The sequence below is a fragment of the Peromyscus leucopus genome, chromosome 16_21, assembly GCF_004664715.2.
Source record: "Peromyscus leucopus breed LL Stock chromosome 16_21, UCI_PerLeu_2.1, whole genome shotgun sequence".
Classification (NCBI taxonomy): domain Eukaryota; kingdom Metazoa; phylum Chordata; class Mammalia; order Rodentia; family Cricetidae; genus Peromyscus; species Peromyscus leucopus.
The window spans coordinates 5,300,339-5,318,320 of NC_051084.1; the positions used below are offsets into that span (position 1 = coordinate 5,300,339).

General features: G+C 49.0%; 1 protein-coding gene across 3 annotated transcripts; it reads right to left on the bottom strand.

Moving 5' to 3' along the window:
* Window positions 1–926: 926 nt before the first annotated feature.
* Mrps10 (mitochondrial ribosomal protein S10) lies at window positions 927–11,956 on the bottom strand. Of its 3 annotated transcripts, XM_028887226.2 has the most exons (8): window positions 11,882–11,956; window positions 7,393–7,457; window positions 7,239–7,311; window positions 3,772–3,908; window positions 2,671–2,779; window positions 1,731–1,820; window positions 1,230–1,350; window positions 927–1,183 (listed from the first exon to the last, which is right to left on the bottom strand). In XM_028887226.2, exons 1-7 carry the CDS (start codon window positions 11,927–11,929, stop codon window positions 1,267–1,269), a joined length of 606 nt encoding a protein of 201 aa, XP_028743059.1. In that variant the 5' UTR covers window positions 11,930–11,956; the 3' UTR covers window positions 927–1,183; window positions 1,230–1,266. The 3 variants fall into 3 exon arrangements, with proteins under 3 accessions (XP_028743059.1, XP_028743061.1, XP_028743058.1); XM_028887228.2 differs by having other exon boundaries at window positions 927–1,350; window positions 7,239–7,308; XM_028887225.2 differs by having other exon boundaries at window positions 927–1,350.
* Window positions 11,957–17,982: the final 6,026 nt, after the last annotated feature.

Sequence of the window (17,982 nt, forward strand, 5' to 3'; positions counted from 1 at the left end):
GCAGTATGTACCAGAGCACGGACACCTGCTGTTAGGTCAGGAGGTCAGTGTACGGGACAGAGAAGTGAAGGAAACCCACAGGACAGGACTCCGTATGCTTTAAAAGAAGCCTTCTCCGGGATATGTGTGTGGGGTGTGTGTGTGTGTGTGTGTGTGTGTGTGTGCATGCACCATGCCAACCACTCTCTACTTACCAAGCCAAAAGCCAAGAAGCGCAAGGATTTCATTGCAGTGGAGTCTTGCGTCACCCTGGGCTTTACATGCAATTGAACCTCACAGACATGTAGGTATCTTCAGACAAGGCAGGAACACCTACCAAACATGCGATCTGCAAGGGACTAAGAAAAGCACTTACTTGCACCTACCAGTACTTGCAAGCCGCTGGATCCAGTGAGTCTCGATAATGACCACAGTTTTCAGGGCAAAGGGCACTGCACAGAAGCTTGGTGAATGAATCGCAGGGGAAAGGAAATGATGCTTAATTCCTAGAAAGAACAAACTCTCTGCAGTGGCCATGGGCAGTGGCTGTGAGTTCCTGGGTTCAAGCCTCCTGTGCGTCACAATGCACATTCAGTTTCTGAAATAGGTCACTTGTTGACGGCACTTCCTTCCGGGCAGCACATGCTGGGCTGTGCAGAGGAAAAGGCCGAACTTCTAACCGCTCAGCAGTCCATGAACCACAGGTTGTTCTGGGAACTTCAAAATAAAAACGTGGGTGAAAATTGTATCATTCTTTTTCTATTGAATGAACAAGTAAACATTTAAAATTAGGACAAATGAGCTGGGCATGGTGGAGCATTCCTTTAATCCCAGTATTTGGGAGGCAGAGGCAGGAGGAACTCTGTGAGCTTGGGAAATAAAAATGAGTGAATAAATAAATAAAAACAATAATAAAGTAAAATTCCCACAGTAAGTAGTGGCAGCTCTGTAAGTGCGTAAATCTGGATATTTTATTTCAAGTTATACAGAAGTCTGCTAATGTTGTTCAAACCGGAACAGAAGCAAGATCAGGCAGAAAAGAACAGATACAGTGTTTCTTCAGCCTGCCATGAAGGCTCCAGTGTGTGGAGTCAACAGAGCAGGGTCGGGGGCCTGACTTGCCCTCAGCTGGAGCTGTCCATGGCACTCACGGCAGGCCTGCTCGGTTCCACAGCTGGAGCTGTCCATGGCACTCACGGCAGGCCTGCTCGGCTCCTCAGCTGGAGCTGTCCATGGCACTCATGGCAGGCCTGCTCGGCTCCCTCCAGGCCCAGGTGGCACCCCAGGCTAGGACTTGCTTTCCTCTTTCTCCTCAGTGAGTGTTTCCCACATTGGCTCCTTGATATGTTCTGGCAACTGCTGTATCTGTGTCTAAAACCAGAAACAAACCCAACTGGAATACAGTGTGGACCTTGAAATGGACTCTGCCTACAACCAGATTTATTGACCTGCCACATCCTCCTGTTACTCGTTGACCCCCGGCCTTCAAGGCCTTCAAGGAGAGGAGGGAGCGTAAAGCATGGTGCATAAACTGTCTCATGCCCAGTGACCTCCGGGGGCCGTCCTGTGGTCCCCAAGCCTAAACAACTCGTAGAGAGACTTCCACGGTGGCTCAATGAGGACGTGGGTGGTGGTGGGGTGGGCCTAACTCTGTTCCCAGGGGGCCACAGGCCCTCACCCCCACAGCTAGGACAAGGCTGTATAGTACAACAACCCAGCTGGCCCTTTGGAGGCAGGAATTCAAGCCATACCTTTGTTACTTCCATGGCAACCCCTTCAGGCAGGTTCCGCTGGATATATTCCAAGTAGACGTTGGCTGTGCACCCAGTCAGGTGTTTTAACTAAAATGGAAACATGAAGACGTCCTGCCACCATGCCGGATCACAGACCTTTGAGTTCTCTGTCCCTGTCACTCTCCACCATGCTCCCTCCAGTGATGAAGCCTATTCTAAGAGATCTTACACAGAATCTCATTTTAAAACATACAGGAAGCTGGAGAGATGGCTTAGTAGTTACAAGCCCTGGCTGCTCTTGCAGAGGACCCAGGTTCAATTCCTAGCACCCACACAATGCCTGACAAGCACCTGTAACTCGTTTCAGGGGATCCAATTTCCACTTCTCACCTCTGCTGGCTGTAGGCACATGTGATGCATAGACATCCACGCAGGCAGACCCCATACACAAAAATGACTAAAGCTAAAGAAGGTTTTGTTGTTGTTGTTTCGATATGTAGGAGCCAACAAGTCAGCTCAGGGGGTAAAGGCAGAGCCCTCGAAGCCTGACCACGTGACTACGGTTCCTGGCACTCAGCGTGGTCAAAGCGGAGGACCCGCACCATGAGGTATCCTCCGACCTCCACACACGGGATGCGGCATGTGCCCCTCTCCCCACAAATAGATGCTTTTGTTTGTTTTTTCAAGACAGGGTTTCTCTGTGTAGCCAGGGCTGTCCTGGAACTCACAGACTAGGCTGGCCTTGAACTCAGAGATCTACCTGCCTCTGCCTCCCCAGTGCTGGGATTAAAGGCGTGTGCCATCACCACTCAGCACAAATACATAAATGTCAAAAAAAAAAAGAGAGAGAGAGAAAAGTATCGATGCCCTGACTGAACCTGAAGGGCTTCAGGTTCAGCTACGTGCTAGGGAGAGGTTTTGGGGGTTGCACAGACGCAGATGGGCTGACTGAACCCACCTCTAAACATCTGTAGAGCGTCCTCATCTCATACTGAACTCTGTGCTTCTTAAAAATGTGCACCGACTTGAGCAGAGTGAATCGCTCTATTTTCCTTGGTGGTTCGTGTCTGAAATGAATGGACAGGACAAACTTCAGCTCAGTGATGTCCCACATGAGTCACTGCTATCAAAGCCTCGGTCTGCAGCTTTGCAGGTCAGACCTGCTCAATTACAGGCACTGACCGCCACTTACTGACTCCAATTGTCAAGCCTCATCTCTAACAGCTGCTTTCCCAAATCTCAGGCCAAAACAAACACTGCAGATAGCAAGAGGAACCTTCCCCACAGCCCACCAAGCAGTGCCACGCAAGAATGAGCACACGCACACACACACACACACACACACACACACACACACACACACACACACACACACACACTCAGGCCATCTGATACTTCCCAAGGCCCCCCCTCACGCACCAAGCATGCCAGTTATGAAGAGTGGCAACAGTGTGGACATAATTGCAATGTCTGCTGTGTTAGGGTAATTCATAGATACACTGACAATCCCAGAACAGTCTGTTTTGGGAAACAATTTAGTCTTTTGTTTGTGCTACAAGGACAGGCTGCCAAGGCCTCAGAGAGCCCTGCCCAACAGCAGAAGGAGAGGTGCCAAGAGGCGGCTCCACACACCCTGCAGTCACTTCGAGAGCTCATGAGCTCACCTTACTTGAGGCTCCCAGGAGGCGGTGTTGCTCAGGATGGCTGCACAGAATGGAGGTGTTAGCCACTGAGCCATCATGGCCAGAGTCTAACTGGAACTGAGCCTCGGAGCCTCCCTCTCAGGGAGATCCCAGACGGAAGGCTGCCTGGGCTTACTTACATCAGTGCAATTTCTAGAAATGGTTTCTCTAATTTTCCTTGTTTACTCATTCTAGTACTTAACAATTTTAGCAGACACGAAGTAACACTACTTCTCAAGATAATACAGGACAAGCTTCAACTTTACCCACAAATTTATCCCATTTTACAAGCTCAGACCTACCTGGGACCACAGTCAGGTTCCTGGCTAATCACATGATGGCAGACAACAAGTCAGATTAGGAAAGGTCATACTCACACGTTAATAGAAATGCCAAGTTCTTTAGCAGCGAGAACGGCAAAATACTCATAACTGTCTAGTACAGCCTTGTCGTGGGCTTTCACTAAAATGGACAGGCGTTTATACAATGTGTCCGGCTCATCGGAAGTGCTTATCTGGAATAAAAGAGAGAAGTTTTGGTTTTGGTTCTTGTAATATTTATTACCAGCAAATTTAACATATTACTGATTGAACGACTTCAGAGTTTACTAATAAATGAGAAAAATAACAAGCAATGGTTGAAAACTACTAGCTTAACTACTTCCAAGTCACAGTGATCTGCCAAATGAGCTTCCAACCTGTCAAAATCCACTGAGGACCAAACAACCTTCAAGGTTGTTACAAAATCACCACGAATGTCCCAAATTAATTATTACCGAGCCCCAGATTCTAGTGAGAAAGGATGCAGGGTCTGCTAACAGACGACCTGGGGAGGAGGCTGGGCCTGGAGAGCTATCTTCTGGCAGCTGGACAGAGAGAGAACCGTATGACTTCCTGGCTCTCCCGTGGACTCATGTTGAAGGTAGGGTAATGGCACTTGTGCTGAAGCTCACAGCATTTCTGTGAGGAAAAGCTACCAAGACACCAATTAAAGTGCTTACAAATCGTTAAACATGGCCATACAACTGCTAAACACTGTAATCATTATACAAAGCCTGGCTAGCTCTAGTCATCCCTTTTTATTAGCATTTATTCATGTATGGTTGGCCTGTCTTCACACAGAAATTACTCATGTCTAATTAAAATGTTATGACACTAGCTGGACCTTCCACACTAATACCTAAAGACCTTAGAAATAATGGGCTTGACATTTCTGACTATCTTCCATGAGGTGAATTATCTTCATTTCCTTCACCCATTAAACTGGTAAATGTTATTACTAATCCAGTGAGTCAGGGTTAAATTACTTCACCCCTGAAAAGAGAGCTACTCAGTAAACAGAAAGGCAGACATCTATTCTCAATTATTCCAAATAAGATGGTTGGAAAAACAGAATTAACTATCTTTACATCAAAATTGGGGATGGAGAGAAGGTTTGCAGTCCTAAGATGTGTTGTTGGATTCCTGCAGGGTTTATTTTATTATTTAAATCCTTGTGGTATTAGAGAGTTCTAGGTAAGAACTCTGCTACTGAGCAAGCCTCGAGCTTCCCTATTGGCTTTTAAAGCTGTTGTGAATTCGCACCAAATCTCAAGAGATTTCTCGAGATGTTTTGCGAGATCATTATCGATTTAGCTTGGAATAGTTAGACATCTAGCATTACAAGGTCTGATTTCTCAGAGGTCCTCAAGTGACCAGGACAAGTAGTGAGGAGACTGTGTGTGTGTGTGTGTGTGTGTGTGTATGTGTGTGTGTGTGTGTGTGTGTGTGGTTTGCGTACACATTTGAGCCCTGACATGCACGTGAAGGCGGCCCAAGGACAACTACTCTACTATGTGGGTTCTGGGAAATGAACTCAGGTCAGGTTGATCAAGTGCCTCTACCCACTGAACCACCTTTCTGGTCTTCCAGGTCACTGTAACAAACATTCGACGTGCACTAACTTGTCTGTGTGCATGCCATGGCACACATACGGTGGTCAGGACACCTTGCGGGAACGGCTCTCACCTTTTACCGTTCGGGTCCTAGGGCTGCACTCAGGATGTCAGGCTGAGTGGTAAGTGCCGTTACCACTGAGTCAGCTCACTGGCTGGACCATCTATTCTGAAACAGGGTTTCTCACTGAACCTGGAGCTTACTGACTGGGCTAGACTAGCAGGCCGGCAAGCCCCAGGGACTCCTCATCTAGTCCCCCTCAGCACTGGGATTACAAGCACATGCTGCTGCCCCCAGCTTTCTATGTGTGCTGGAGATCCAAGCTTGGGTTCTCACGCGGTGCTCCAGCCTCCGCCACTTCTTATACACAGGCACGGCCGTGGAGCATCTGAGCTGGAGCCCAGCATTTATACATGGTCATGGATATTTCTCTTTCTTTCTTCTTTCTTCCCCAAAGATTTATTTGTTTTTTATGTACATTGGGGCTTTGCCTGCATGTATGTCTGTGTGAGGATGCCAGATTCTCTAGAATTGTAGTTACAGAGAGTTGTGAACTGCCATGCTGTGGAATAATCCTTTCGTACACTGTAAAGATCTGCCACTCAAATTGGTTTAATAAAAAGCTGACTGGCTGATAGCCAGGCAGGAAGCATAGGACTGCCTGGGCTACGTGCAACCCCACCTCAAAAAACAGCAACAGCAGAGGGAGTTACAGTAACAATTTGTTACTGTGGGTCGACCAAACTAAGGATGCTAGGAAGAAGGGCAGAGTCAGCAGAGTCACCAGCCAGACTGAGAAAAAGCCACGGGCCTTGGGGTAGCACACAGACTAAAAGAAATGGGTTAAGTTGTAAGAGCTACTTAGTAACAAGCCAGAGCAATCGGCTGAACATTTGTAATCGAGTCTCCTTGTTGGTTATTTGGGAATTGGTGGGCATCACTGCCCGGCTTTTGTTGTTTTTTAAAAGGTAGAAATGGAAGGATTTGGAATTTCTACAACTTTAGAAAAAAAACCGATTTGTTGTGATGATGCACACCTTTAATCCCAGCACTCAGGAGGCAGAGGCAGGCAAAACTTGATCTCTAAGTTCAAGGCCAACCTGGCCTACAGAGTGAGTTCTAGGACAGCCAGGGTTACCCAGAGAAACCCTGCCTTGAAAAAAAACAAAAGAGAAAAAAAGAAAAAAAAAAATCCCAAGCAAGAGTTAGGAGTAAAGACATATCTGTAACCTTATCACAATACAAGGCAGGAAGATTAGGAGTTCAAGGTTATCCTTGGCTACATAGCTCATTCAAGACTAGCCTGGGCTCGACAGCATTCTTGTCTTAAACTCTACAAGGTCACATAGCTACGTGTGTATTCCCACTGTGCCAAAGATCTGCATCAATGTCAACAGAGCACGGCGAATGCCCAGGCCCAATATTCAAAAGAAAAGACTTGAAAAGAAAAGATTACTTTTCTGTAACATCAAAGATCCAGCATCACTAATTATTGCACTCCTGAATTATGCTGAGCTAAGAGTAAGAGAGCACTCATTACCAGTTACCTGGGATAAATGCCACACCCCCTTAGGACTTACTGTGACAACATGAAAACAGTGGGGAGGGGAGGGGGGAGTAGGGGGGGGGGTCCCAGGGACCTCAGGAGTCCGCAATGTGCATCTGCCGGTGTTCTAGGGTAAAATGGTGAGGTGTGTGGGAAGTAGGCCGGAATGAAATAATAGGAAAAAACAAAATCAATTTGTTACTGTAACTCCCTCTGCTGTTGCTATTTTTTGAGATGGGGTTGCAGTAGCCCAGGCAGTCCTTGATCTTGCTATGTGATTGAGGATCTCTTACCGCTAGCTCCTAAGTGCTGGAGCCAGAGGCCTGCCCTGCCATGCCCTGCTGAATGAGTGGGGGTTTCCTACCGTCGGTTTGGTCAAATCCCTTGGAACATCAACGTGCAGGCTTGACAACGGTGCCCACTTCATACTGGCGCTGCTGTGTGGGGAAGAGAGGTCTCAGTCAGACAGCATGGAGCCCGTTTTCTAGCACAATGACCACATCTAGTCGAATACTTACAGCAGGAGGCCGCCAGTTTGGGCCGTACTGTGCTTAGAACCATTTACAGACAAATTCCCCAGTTCCTAAAAAGAAGGGAGATGCAGGAGTCAGAAACAAAGTCGGTTCCCACAGCGCTCGCTGGTGATTTCCACCCCAAGTCAGAAGGTGCATGGTGCTCAGTTAAGGGTCTTGATTTTTCAGAGGAAGATACTGGGCACGAAAATGACCAAATCAGATTTCATCAAAAACAAAGTGCTTACTGCTCTTAGGACCCCGGTTCAGTTCCCAGTACCCACAACCTTTCTCTAACCCCAGGGCATCTGGTGACCTCTGGCCTCCATGGGCACTCGCATGCATGTGATGCACAGAAAACTCAGATAGATAGGTACACACACAGCAACACTCAGCTAGGCATGATGCCTTTGACTGGAGTACTTAGGAGGTGGAGGAGGAAGACCCCTGAGTTCAAGGACAGCCAGATCTAGAATGACTGTCTCAGAAACAAAACAGAACAACAAAAATCCTTTAAAATTACATGTCTGTATGATTTAATCTGTTAACAACTGGAATAATCTTTGCTTGGCTACAGCACCTTGTTGTAAAGAAATACAGCACACATCACGCCCACACCCATCATTACTTCTGGGCAAGCCACCCAAACCCTGTTAGTGAGCGCCCCCTGGTGGAACTGTTTTAGGAGGCAATCGGCACAGTTCAGAACTGTGGTTTCTCATCCACCCAGTAATCCTTTAAACTTTCCAGAGATTGAACAGTGTAGCCCTGAAAATCAGAAATAATAATGATGTTAATAAAATAAAATAAAAGCACAACAAAGATGGAAACAGCAGGGAAGCACAGTAAGGCCTAAACAACTAACAGTGCATTTAAAACAGCCTGTTTTCAATGGCCTAGTGGTGAATGAACACCTTTAATCCCAGCACTCGGGAGGCAGAAGCAGGAGATCTGTGAGTTTGGGCCAGACTGGTCTACAGAGCAAGTGCCAGGACTATACCGAGACCCTGTTTCAAAACAAACAAACAAATAAACAAACCCCCAAAGCAGCCATGCTTCTGCTTCCTTGTTCTCCACTCATGCTGTGAGACACCAGCATCCCATCTGACTTGGCTTCCATGCAGGAACAGAGAGCAGGCACAATGCAAGAGCATGAGTGATTCCTCACTCCACTCACTCATACAGTAAGCTCTCCCATCGGTGACCCCAACCCTAAGAAGCATGAGGACCCCCAGTCATATTCATCTCTAATAGGTTTGTTTCTGAGACAGGGTTGCATGCAGCACCACCTGGCCTCCAGCTGGACAGATGACAGTGGCCTTGAGCTCCCAATGTTTGCCTTCACCTCCAAGTGTGGGTTGTGAACCACCGCACGTAGCTTTAGTCTTTGAGGGCTTGGGTGTGTGCAGATCTGGCTGGAAAACGTTTTTCTTACAAGTGCAAAGATTTCAGTCTCTAGCATCATATTTTTCTTTAAAAAATGTCTTCATTTGTATGGATGTGTCTACATGCATGCCACTGTATGTGCAGGTGCAAGTGTGTGGAGGCTAGAGGAAGCTGTTGGGTGTCGTCCTCTGTCCGTGTCACCTATTCCTTTAAGGCAGGGTCTCTCCCCGTCCCCAAACTTGAGTTTTCTTAGCTAGTCTGGAAGCCAGAAAGCTTCAGGAGCCCTCCTGTGACCCCTGGTAGGTGGGGTCACAAGTGAGCAGGAAAGCCCTGCTCCTGGGGCTGCACCCCAGCCCTCCCAGCTGTGCAGCATCCCAGCCCTCCCAGCTGTGCAGCATCCCAGCCCTCCCAGCTGTGCAGCATCCCAGCCCTCCCAGCTGTGCAGCATCCCAGCCCTCACAGCTGTGCAGCATCCCAGCCCTCCCAGCTGTGCAGCATCCCAGCCCTCCCAGCTGTGCAGCATCCCAGCCCTCCCAGCTGTGCAGCATCCCAGCCCTCCCAGCTGTGCAGCATCCCAGCCCTCCCAGCTGTGCAGCATCCCAGCCCTCACAGCTGTGCAGCATCCCAGCCCTCACAGCTGTGCAGCATCCCAGCCCTCCCAGCTGTGCAGCATCCCAGCCCTCCCAGCTGTGCAGCATCCCAGCCCTCCCAGCTGTGCAGCATCCCAGCCCTCACAGCTGTGCAGCATCCCAGCCCTCACAGCTGTGCAGCATCCCAGCCCTCCCAGCTGTGCAGCATCCCAGCCCTCCCAGCTGTGCAGCATCCCAGCCCTCCCAGCTGTGCAGCATCCCAGCCCTCCCAGCTGTGCAGCATCCCAGCCCTCACAGCTGTGCAGCATCCCAGCCCTCACAGCTGTGCAGCATCCCAGCCCTCACAGCTGTGCAGCATTCCAGCCTCACAGCTGTGCAGCATCCCAGTCCTCACAGCTGTGCAGCATCCCAGCCCTCCCAGCTGTGCAGCATCCCAGCCCTCACAGCTGTGCAGCATCCCAGCCCTCCCAGCTGTGCAGCATCCCAGCCCTCCCAGCTGTGCAGCATCCCAGCCCTCCCAGCTGTGCAGCATCCCAGCCCTCACAGCTGTGCAGCATCCCAGCCCTCACAGCTGTGCAGCATCCCAGCCCTCACAGCTGTGCAGCATTCCAGCCTCACAGCTGTGCAGCATCCCAGTCCTCCCAGCTGTGCAGCATCCCAGCCCTCCCAGCTGTGCAGCATCCCAGCCCTCACAGCTGTGCAGCATCCCAGCCCTCACAGCTGTGCAGCATCCCAGCCCTCACAGCTGTGCAGCATCCCAGCCCTCACAGCTGTGCAGCATCCCAGCCCTCACAGCTGTGCAGCATCCCAGCCCTCACAGCTGTGCAGCATCCCAGCCCTCACAGCTGTGCAGCAAGTGCTCTAAGCCACTGGACGACCTCTCTTGGCCCCGTGTATTGTGCTTAAGACCGGTGGATATGAAAGTGTGGCTAGGACCTCTCAGGAATCCTTAAGACCTTTCAGGAGGTCTGTAACCAAAACTGTTTTCATAATAACCCTGGGTATGTTTCAAGACTTATCTGTTTCCATTCTCTCACAAGTGGACAGTGGATCTTTCCAAAGCTGCATAATATTACATGATTATACAATGCTGTATAATAAAGGCGGAATGCAGAAACAGACTCGAGGATAAAGCTTCAGGCACTCAAACATTACTCTTCATTAAATTTGCTTTTGAAAACCGTTTTTCTAAAGTGTTAACTATTTAACATGTGAAGACTCCAAGGCAGAGGACCCGAGTTCCACTGAAGGCTAAGAATGCTGTTCAGTGGCAGGACCTTTGTCTGGTGTGGGCAAGGCCCTGGGTTCAATCTTTAGCATGAATTTTCTTTTTTTTCGAGACACAAGCTCAGAGAAGCCAGTCTATTTTTGAACTCTGTGTGCAGCTGAGAATGACTCTGAACTTCTGATCCTCTTGCCTCAACCTCTCAAGGTGCTGGCAGTTCAGTGTGGGCCAGCACTTCCTGGTTTGTGTGGTACTGTAAAACCAACCATCTTTAGGCACATTAGTCAAGCACTCTAGACATGGAGTTACATTCTCAGGCCCCCTTTTTTTCATTCATTTGTTTCTTTTGGGGGGTGGTGGTGTTGGTGGTGTCCGAAACAGAGTTTCTCTGTGTAGCCCTGGCTGTCCTGGACCTGGATCTGGCTGGCCTCGAACTCACAGAGATCTGCCTGCCTCTGCCTCCCAAGCGCTGGGATGTGTCTTTATTTTTGGAGACAGTCTCGATATGCAGGCCAGGCTGGTGGCAATCTTCTTCTTGCTTTCCAAGCGCTGGTATCACATCCATCACATCCAGTTCTCAGCTTAATTTTCTAAACTACTAAATGGCCGCTGGTGACCTCACGAAGGCTGCGCGGCCAAAGTTCCCGAGCACTGCCTAGTTAAAGTTTTTTCATATTTATTTTGCGACAGGATCTCAATATGTATGTCGCCTGGCTGTCCTCGAACTCAGGAGTCCTCCTGCCTCAGAGCCTCCCCAGCGCTGCCATCAAAGGCATGAGAACGCCGGAAAGGATTTCCTTCTCCCAAGAAGCCCTTGGGGGCGCTCCAAGCACCCCCGACCTCGGCGTCCGTCTCCCCGGAGTTGGGAGACGCCTCGGTGCAGTTCCGCGCGAGGTGGAGCTCCAGCCCCAGCCCGGCTCCCTGGCCGCCCCCGGGGCCTGCTGCCCGCCCCCGAGGCTCGCTGCCCGGCCCCGAGGCCCGCTGCCCGTCCCCGGGGCTCCCTGCCTGCCCCCGAGGCCCGCTGCCCGCCCCCTGGCGCCCGGGCTGTTTTCACTGCCCTTCCGAACGTGCAGGGCGGGGTTCTGAACAGACGTTTCCCATCTTCCCGCCCCGCCAGGCCACAGCTCTCAGCAACGGGCGTGGGATCCCGAGAGGGAAGAACCAGCCCTTTCCTTGTCGCTTCTCACCAACCCACGGCAGCAGCCCTGGAGGAGGCCTCCGGACCGGGGCAGCGGGGGGCAGCGAGACCCAGCGGCCGCGCCCACGGCCCGCCCGGCCCCGCCCGCCCCTTTACCTGCTGCAGGCGCCTGCACACGACCGCACACGCCGCGCGCGCCGCCATCTTGGTGCCCTGACCTCCCAGGATCGCTTCCGGGGTCACGGCGTTGTTCTCGGACCATAGAGTTCGACAAAGAGAGAGAGTCTCCTGGTGTTCCCGCACTGAAACACCACAGAGACGTGGTTCTTTGGGTTTTATTTTTTTTTTTAATTTCGACTTTATTTACTTGTCTGTTATTAACTCATTCATTTACTTTTTTGAATGGGCGTGTCGCTTTTGTGGTTTGGGTAAACTGGCTTCAGCCCCTATCCGGTTACCAAGTTCTATCTAAATGATGTCTATCCTAAAATCCTCTTTGTCTTGGGTGGTTCAGTTTGGTTGGAGACAAACACAACGAAACACATGATTGGAAAGAAATTTACTTCTCCTACTGAGTCCAAATTCTAACATTCTACCTTGTTGCAAAAGCCATTTTATTCTTAAACTTTCTTCACACCAACTGGAATGCTTGGTTTGTTAATGGAAATTTTTAAGCTTTGTTTTTCAAAATGTCTTCACATGCAATTCAACATATTGGAAAACTCTTCAGTTAGGAGCTCTGGTTTCTATTTAGCTGGGTGACTTGTTCAAATTTCTTCCCTACTCTGAACGCATTTTCTCATATGCCAAGTAGAGATGAGAGGATAATGTGTTCTTATAGTAGAAGATTAAATAAGATGCTGGCATAGTGTTTAGTACAATACCTGCCACATGATAAATGCCATCATTTGTCACATAAGATTTCTTCTATATCCTGAGTCTTAAGAGGTTGTTGGGGAGATGAATGAGGATCAACTTAATGAGGACACATAGTATCTCAAGAAAGCACCATGCCAATGTAAAGTCTTGTCTCCCAAGGTATTGGTTGCCTTATTCAGCAGGCTAGAAAACAGCCCAGAGTAGAATGCTTTGGTCCAGATGGTGCAAAGGGATGAAAGATCTAAGAGTGTGAACCACTTTCTGCTCCCCAGGCTGGCTATTCGGGAGTATTTCCATGCCTCAATATGGAAACAGTATCTTCATTAGTACTTGGCTGGACTTGGCTATGTCCTACCTGGACAGGCAACCCAGCAGCCTCCTCAGAATTAGGCTCTCTCTAAATCATGACATTCAGGGTGGTCTCTCTCAGCCAGTGGTCTGTTCTGACAGTACCCCAACCTTCATCTCCCTGCTACTTCTAAGCTTTGCATCCATGGCTCCGTGTGGCCCTTCCCTGATGGCTCTTCTGCCCGTCTCCTGTCCTTCTGGGTGGTCTCAGCTAGGTGAGTGTGCCACACCCTTAATGATGGTAATGACTTTCACTTAGGTTACCTAATCAATCTCATCCTCACGAAAATAATTGTATCTTAATTTTTAGGTGGGGAAACTGAGGCACGGAGACTAGTTGAATTGGTTGTGGTCAGATGAGGAGTTACAACTGAACCCATAATCATCTTCACAATCCTGGTTCAAGGCCTGCTCTACCCTGTGCAGTGGGTTGGTCTGTCTATGATGATGATCAGCTTTTGTTGTCTCTTTTGGAGGAGAGGACTGAAGGTACCCACCCTCCCCTACACCCCATTTCACAAAGAAAAGGGAGTTGTGTTTTATTGACGTGGTGGCATGATTTGCTAATTGGAACCGGAGAGATGTGCTTTATGCAGCCTTAGGACTGGATGCCCTCCACTCCTCAGAGGCCTTGGCCTTTCTCTTGATGGGCTCTCTCAGCTGAGATTCAGCTCGCTCAGGACTCTACATGTGGCCATCGCAGCTGCCTTTGGTTCCTCAGATTTCTCCACGTCTGTGCTCAAATGTGGGGATTTACTGAGATCCCCTCCTTCTCCTCATCTAGGTCACGTCGTAAGTCATAAACTGTATTTCAGTGTAATGCCTCAGGGGCAAGTGTGAACCTTGTGCAATTAGCCGGGACAAGGTGGGAGTCACCATGTCTAAGTCAGGGTTTCTATTGCTTTCGCAAAACACCATGACCAAAGCAATGTGGGGGATCAAAAGATTTATTTGGCTTACACTTCCATATGACAGTTCATCATCAAAGGAAGTCAGGCTAGGAACTCAAGCAGGCGGGGAACCTGGAGGCAGGAGCTGATGCAGCAGTACAACCATGGAGAGGTGCTGCTTCCTGGCCTGCTCCTCATGGCCTGCTCAGTCTGCTTTCTTATAGAACCCAGGACCACCAGCCCAAGGGTAGCCTCACCCACAATGTCCTGGGCCCCCCCCCCATCAATCACTAATTAAGAAAACGCCCTATAGGCTTGTCTACCGCTGAATCTTAGGGAGAAGTTTTCTTAATCGAGGTTCCCTCCCCTCAGATGACTTTAGCGTGTCCAGCACCCACTATAAAGGAAAAGGCCAGGTGTTGCCAGCAGCAGAGCTGGCACGGCAGGGTCAGTCACTTTCATATCCTGTGCAAAACACACACTTGTATTGCATGCTGCAAAAAGGAGTTGGCACACACACACACACACACACACACACACACACACACACACACACGGTGTGCTTCTGGTTAACTCTTCCTCCCAGCCCCATGTCCCTGGAGGAGGTTTGATACTGACAGACACTAACTAGATTCATGGTTCCCCCCCCCAACATATTTTATTTATTAATTGTGTGTGTATGTGTGTGTGTGTATGTGTGTGTGTGTGTGTGTGTGTGTGTGTGTGTGTGTGTGTGTAAGCCAGAGGACTGAGAACTTTTGGGAAGTGGTTCTCTGGGTCCTGGGGAATTGAACTCAGGTCTCCAGGCTTGGCAGAAAGAACCTTTACCTGTTGAGTCATCTTGGTGGCCTCTACATTCAGGGTTTCAGGCAGAGTTTGGGGCCAAAGATCCATGGAGTGAGGGAGGAGTGCACGGGGGTGACAATGAGAGGCACAGACACCTCAAATCTCAGAGACCTGGCCAATCACTGCCCAGAGGGGAGAGACTGACCGCTAAATGACAGACAGCTCTAGCGAGAAATTCACGGAGTCTGCTTAAAGGGCTAAGAGATTTATTAAGAAAGGAAAACTCACAAGACAGAACAGAGGAATTGTCGCAGAGTCCTGGAAAATGTGAGGCAAGGTCCCGCGCCGTTCTTCTGCACCTGAGACTGTCCCTGCATCTAAGTTCCATGTGGGAGGGAAGAGAGAGGCCTATGTGCATCTCAGATCTTAAGGGTCTCCTCGAGGCCATGCCCCAGGGGCATGTACTTCAAGGTCATAGGCAGGTAGAGCAGTTAGTTACCTGCTGTATCTCTAGGGGCAGGGCTTCAGGGTCATAGAACAGCCATCCACTACAGACTGCTTTTGTTATGGAATATTATTTTAAGATGTGTCACATTTGTTTATTCTGTGGAGCTTTTGTTTAATGATGCAAAGATGTGTTGCATTCTTTTATGTTGCATTTGTTTAACTCTGTGGAGCTTTGCCTGTCTAAAACACCTGATGGTCTAATAAAGAGCTGAACGGCCAATAGCAAGAATGGGCTGGCAGGAGAGAGAATAAACAGAAGGAGAAAAAGAGGGAGGAAGAAGAGAGATCAAAGAGCGAGAAAAGAAGGGGCCAGCCACAGAGTAAAAGATTACAGAAGGAAAGGAAAAAGCCCAGAGGCAAAAGGCAGATGGGATAATGTAAGAAAAGCTGGCTAGAAATAAGCCAAGCTAAGACTGGGCATTTATAAGGAATAATAAGCCCCCAAAAGAGTAAAGAGCCCAAAGAGGAAAAACAACCGACAACATACCTTTGCTCCCCCATATGATCTGCTGGTAAGAGATGAGACTTCAGGTCAGTTTTTAGGCTGTTAGTCCACAGTCTGCTTGGCAGCTCTCTGGATGAAGTGTAGTTTTAAAGATTCAATTCTTGTCTCATTGGTTTCTTTAGGCCACAGGCAGCAGGTGAGTCTGGAAACTCCGGGTATAGACAGGACCCTGGGAGCATGCTGTGTGGGCACCAGTAGCGTTCTGAAGCTGGGCAGATACTACAGTTCCCTTTCCTACAGCCGGAACTTTGAAACATCTCACCCCGCTGAGAGGAGCAGTTCTAGAGAGTTCCTGCAAGGGCACCTTGCTTTTGGCCCAGAAAGCAGGAGTAAGCAAATCTGGGTTCCATCCTATTTTGACTGTTTCAATTGCTCTGTTTTTGAAGAGAGCCCCCTTCAAAAGATTCATTCTCTCCCTTTATGCATGCATGCATGCATGTATGTGTACACTCTGTGTGTGTGTGCCTCCTGAGTGTCATGTCCTGGAGGTCAGAGTATAACTCTCAGAAGTTGGTTCTCTCTTCCCACTCTGGGATCCAGGGATCCGACTCAGGTCATTAGGCCCCTTGTCTGCTGAGCCATGCCACCATCTCTTTTTGAGAGAGAGTCTTGTGTAGCCCAGGCTGGCCTAGAACTTGTTCTGTAGCCGATGCTGGTCTTGAACTCCTGACCTTAGTACTTCCACCTTCCAGGCACTAGGATCATAGGCAAGCACATCCGTACTCAACTCTGCCTCTCTTGCATAAGGTGAGCAATCCACCTCTCTAGAGCTTTTGTTGTTTAGAATTATTAATTTTATTTTCCCCAAATATTATTTTATAGTTCTTTTATGTAGAGATATCTGTGATCCATAGATCATGTCTGTTTCTCTTATGGCTGTATTGCTCAATTCCTTAAAATGTCTTCCTAATTATATTTTGATTTAAAAACCCATCCAGTTTCTTAGAACATACATCTCAGCTGACTGGCTGTGCCTGGGGAAGATGAACCTTGCTGAATTCAAATTTGACTTTCATTCTAAAAAGAATGGGCGCTCTTTCTTAGACAGAGTGTACCTGGGAGAACAGAGAAGCTTTACCGGGTGCCTGCGGAGTGCTGGCTATAACTGACCCCGGAGGTGTGTGTGAGGCAGTTCCTGGATAACGTCTGCACTTTGCTCGTCCAGTGGCTAAGTGGACCAGCCCCCCATATGCCTTGTTCAGTATTCAGTTCTGAGTGAAGGAATCAGCACCCGGCCATCTTAGCATTCCTGCATTCCACAGTGTCCAGGACAGAGCGACTCACGAGGAGACCGAGTGAGTGCGGTGGTGGAACTGGAATCTTGGCCTCTAGAAGCCCCCTCAGCTGTAATCCTCGCTGTATGTGTTCTGCATCTAGATCAGCTGTTTTATTTTATATAGGATCATCTAAAAGAACGATTAAAATTCAAGTTAAAAGAGGGGGCTTAGAAGATCAAGATGTTGAATGAGAAAACTTCACTTAGGGAAAACTGTATAAAACACAGATTTTCAAATTTTTTTCTCAAGTTTGCTGCTGACTACTAAAAAGTAAATGCGTATAAAATTTTGCAAATCAACCACGGTGGACACAGCTGTTTTTGAGGACTTACAGTTAAGATTTCCTTTCTTGCTTGCTTTGTGTGTGTGGTGGGGGGTGGGGGTGGGGAGTGGGGAGTGAGGGGTGGGGTGGGGTGGGGGTAGGTGGGTAGACAGTCTCACTGTGTGGCCCTGGCTGACGTGGAACTCACTATGTAGACCAGGCTGGCCTCAAACTCTCAGGGATCTGCCTGCCTCTGCTTTCCAAGGGCTAAGATTGAATACTTCAGTTCAGAGGTTGGCACGTCTTCAAGTGGCTCGCTCATCTATTACCGGAGGAGCCAAGGTCAGTCCTTGTTTTCCCAGGCAGGAGCCCTTAATGAGAATAGTATCTGACCAGCAGACTAAACCCACCCACTGTCCACAGAAGTCGTCCACAGACGAGCCAGCAGAGCAAGCACTGACCCCGTGTCCAGCTGTGTGTGGCCAAAAGAAGGAATGAGCGAGCGAGTGAGACTCCAAAAGGTGAGTTTATTTCAGGGCAGCTCAAACACTGAGTCAGGTTTTCACAAACAAATGTGACTACTGTGTACTTGGTTTTACGTCTACCAGGTGAATGGCCATCTGTGGGAATGGTCAGGTTTCTGGAACTTTCTCAATAGCCTCCTGTTCCTCTTCTGCAAATGCACTGTGATCATTTAAGAAAAGAAACCAAAACAGAAAGAGCACAAGCTCCCATCCAGGACAGGGGACAGTGTAGGATGCTCCAGACAGGGCAGCGCTTACCCTCCAGGACAGGGGACAGGG